The 1,903-nt window shown below is 42.7% G+C and overlaps 1 protein-coding gene across 1 annotated transcript; it reads right to left on the minus strand.

The window, feature by feature from the left end:
- Positions 1-343: 343 nt before the first annotated feature.
- Positions 344-1,897, minus strand: LOC106513761 (uncharacterized; the record flags this gene model as incomplete). The annotated part of the gene is given in 1 exon segment (XM_014002747.1): positions 344-1,897. A coding segment is annotated over 1 exon segment (1,514 nt), but the record flags the coding sequence as incomplete, so codon positions are not given.
- Between the last annotated feature and the right edge of the window lie 6 nt (positions 1,898-1,903).

The raw sequence follows: 1,903 nt of genomic DNA on the forward strand, positions 1-1,903 counted from the left end.
TTTTCTGTTAGACTTGAACCAATAACATTTTCCAGCAACATCAAACTGCAGGCCAGAGAGGGAAATGAAATCAAGACCCACAACTACAGGAAAAGTGAGGTGTTGTGCAGACAGAATAACACAAGGTAAATTAACGGACTGATTCTGTAGGGTAATGGGGATTTTGCTCCATCCCAAAGGCTGACGTCCTTCTCCATCTGCTAGATACAAGGGTCCCCTTGTCCAAGGTTGAATTTCTCCATTTAATTCACTCCACACTTTCTCATTTATCAGAGTGTAAGAGGAACCTGTATCCAAAATTGCAGCTCCTTTCCAGGAGGTTGCACTAATGGGGATTAACAATTGGCTTGGTAAAGGGTTTGTGGAAGAAGTAGGCATAGAGTGACGTTCACTGGGAAATCTAGTGTTTGTGAGAGATCCAAGTGTCGCTGAGCCAGGAGCTGACAAGATGAGTGTTGTATTATTAGTTGGTTGGGAAGAGTTTGAGGYTGCAGGAGGTCTATTACTTCCACCCCATGGGCAGGTTGCAGGAGGGTGATTATCCTTACAARGCCAACAAAATGGTTGAGTGGGGCGGTTATGATTCTGGTTATAATTGGGTCGTTTTTGTCTTGCTGTGTTGTCAGGCTGAGGAGGTCTATGCTCCACTGGTTTAGATAATATTTTGGTCTGTTTCCGATGGTCATATTGTTGTTGATTGTCTCTATCTTTCTCCAGTTGTTGCCCTGGACGAACAAGTTCATCCACAGTCYTTACTCGGCTACTTCTTAGCTGACTGGCCAATGAGGGATCAATGTTTTTCAAAATCAACTTGACAATATCTTCTTCCTCCATATGTGGTTTCCATCGTCTGCACAAAGACTGGTACATGTATATGAAATCCCTGATGTTCTCYTTTTCTCCTTGAACTCGGGTCCTTACTCTTTCTGCTAACTCGTCTTCGTAGTCCTCAGAAAGAAAAGCAGCTTGAAACTGTCTCTGAAAATCAGCCCAGGTATTTATGCGGTGCCTGGCTACATCCCACCAATCTCTGGCTGTTCCGTGCAGCACATTCCGTAATGTAGCCATAAGTTCTTCATCTGTRAAAGCATTCAATGCCAAATAATCCTCACACCGTTCCAGGTATTGCAAAGGATCAGAAGGATCTCCAAATTTGCCATATGTTGGAAACAACAATTTTACAGGACTTTTTCCCAAGTCCCGAGTCCTGTTTAGTGCAAAGGTATTGCCACATGTCGTCATTCGGGCTCCTGTTAACCCAGGTCGAACCGTGGATTCCATTCGCGSTTTATTAATGTGTGTCATTGGATCTGGAATGTCTTGATACAGGGTCTGGTCAGTTTCATCCACTGGTGTGGTCTGCTGACAAAGCTGAATTTTTGTAACAATTTCTTTTGACATAGTTGTGATTGTAGCTTGACAGGTCGAGATCTCCCCATGCAGGCGTGAAACCTCTTCTTTCAGGGTGGAAATGCTCTCTGTGATTGGGGTGAGCAGAGATTCAAACTCTTTTAACAACTCAGATTGTTGGTGTTTCAATCTCCAACCAAAAGAAGTTTTTGTTTGTGAAAGAAAATATTCCATTTGCGCATCCAGGTGTTCATAATGACCTTGACTTTGGGCTTGAATTAATTCTCCCACACTTTTTATTATTATGTCCTTCATGTCTTTTATTTCTCTTTTAAAATCGGTTTTTGTGTCTTCCATAATTGTTTTAAACTCCTTTATTGAGATTTCAGATCCAAGTTGTGGTTGCTGTAGAGTTCGAGGTGGTGGTGGTTGTGGTTCCAACAATGATTCCAGTCCTGTTAAGTCCATGTCCAAAAGAGTATATGCTGTGGAGCGCACAGGGGGCATCACCGTAGGGGAAGAGGAAGTAATTAAAGAGTGCTCAGTTTTATCC

This window comes from Austrofundulus limnaeus, unplaced genomic scaffold (genome assembly GCF_001266775.1).
Source record: "Austrofundulus limnaeus strain Quisiro unplaced genomic scaffold, Austrofundulus_limnaeus-1.0 Scaffold14, whole genome shotgun sequence".
In the NCBI taxonomy this organism is placed as follows: domain Eukaryota; kingdom Metazoa; phylum Chordata; class Actinopteri; order Cyprinodontiformes; family Rivulidae; genus Austrofundulus; species Austrofundulus limnaeus.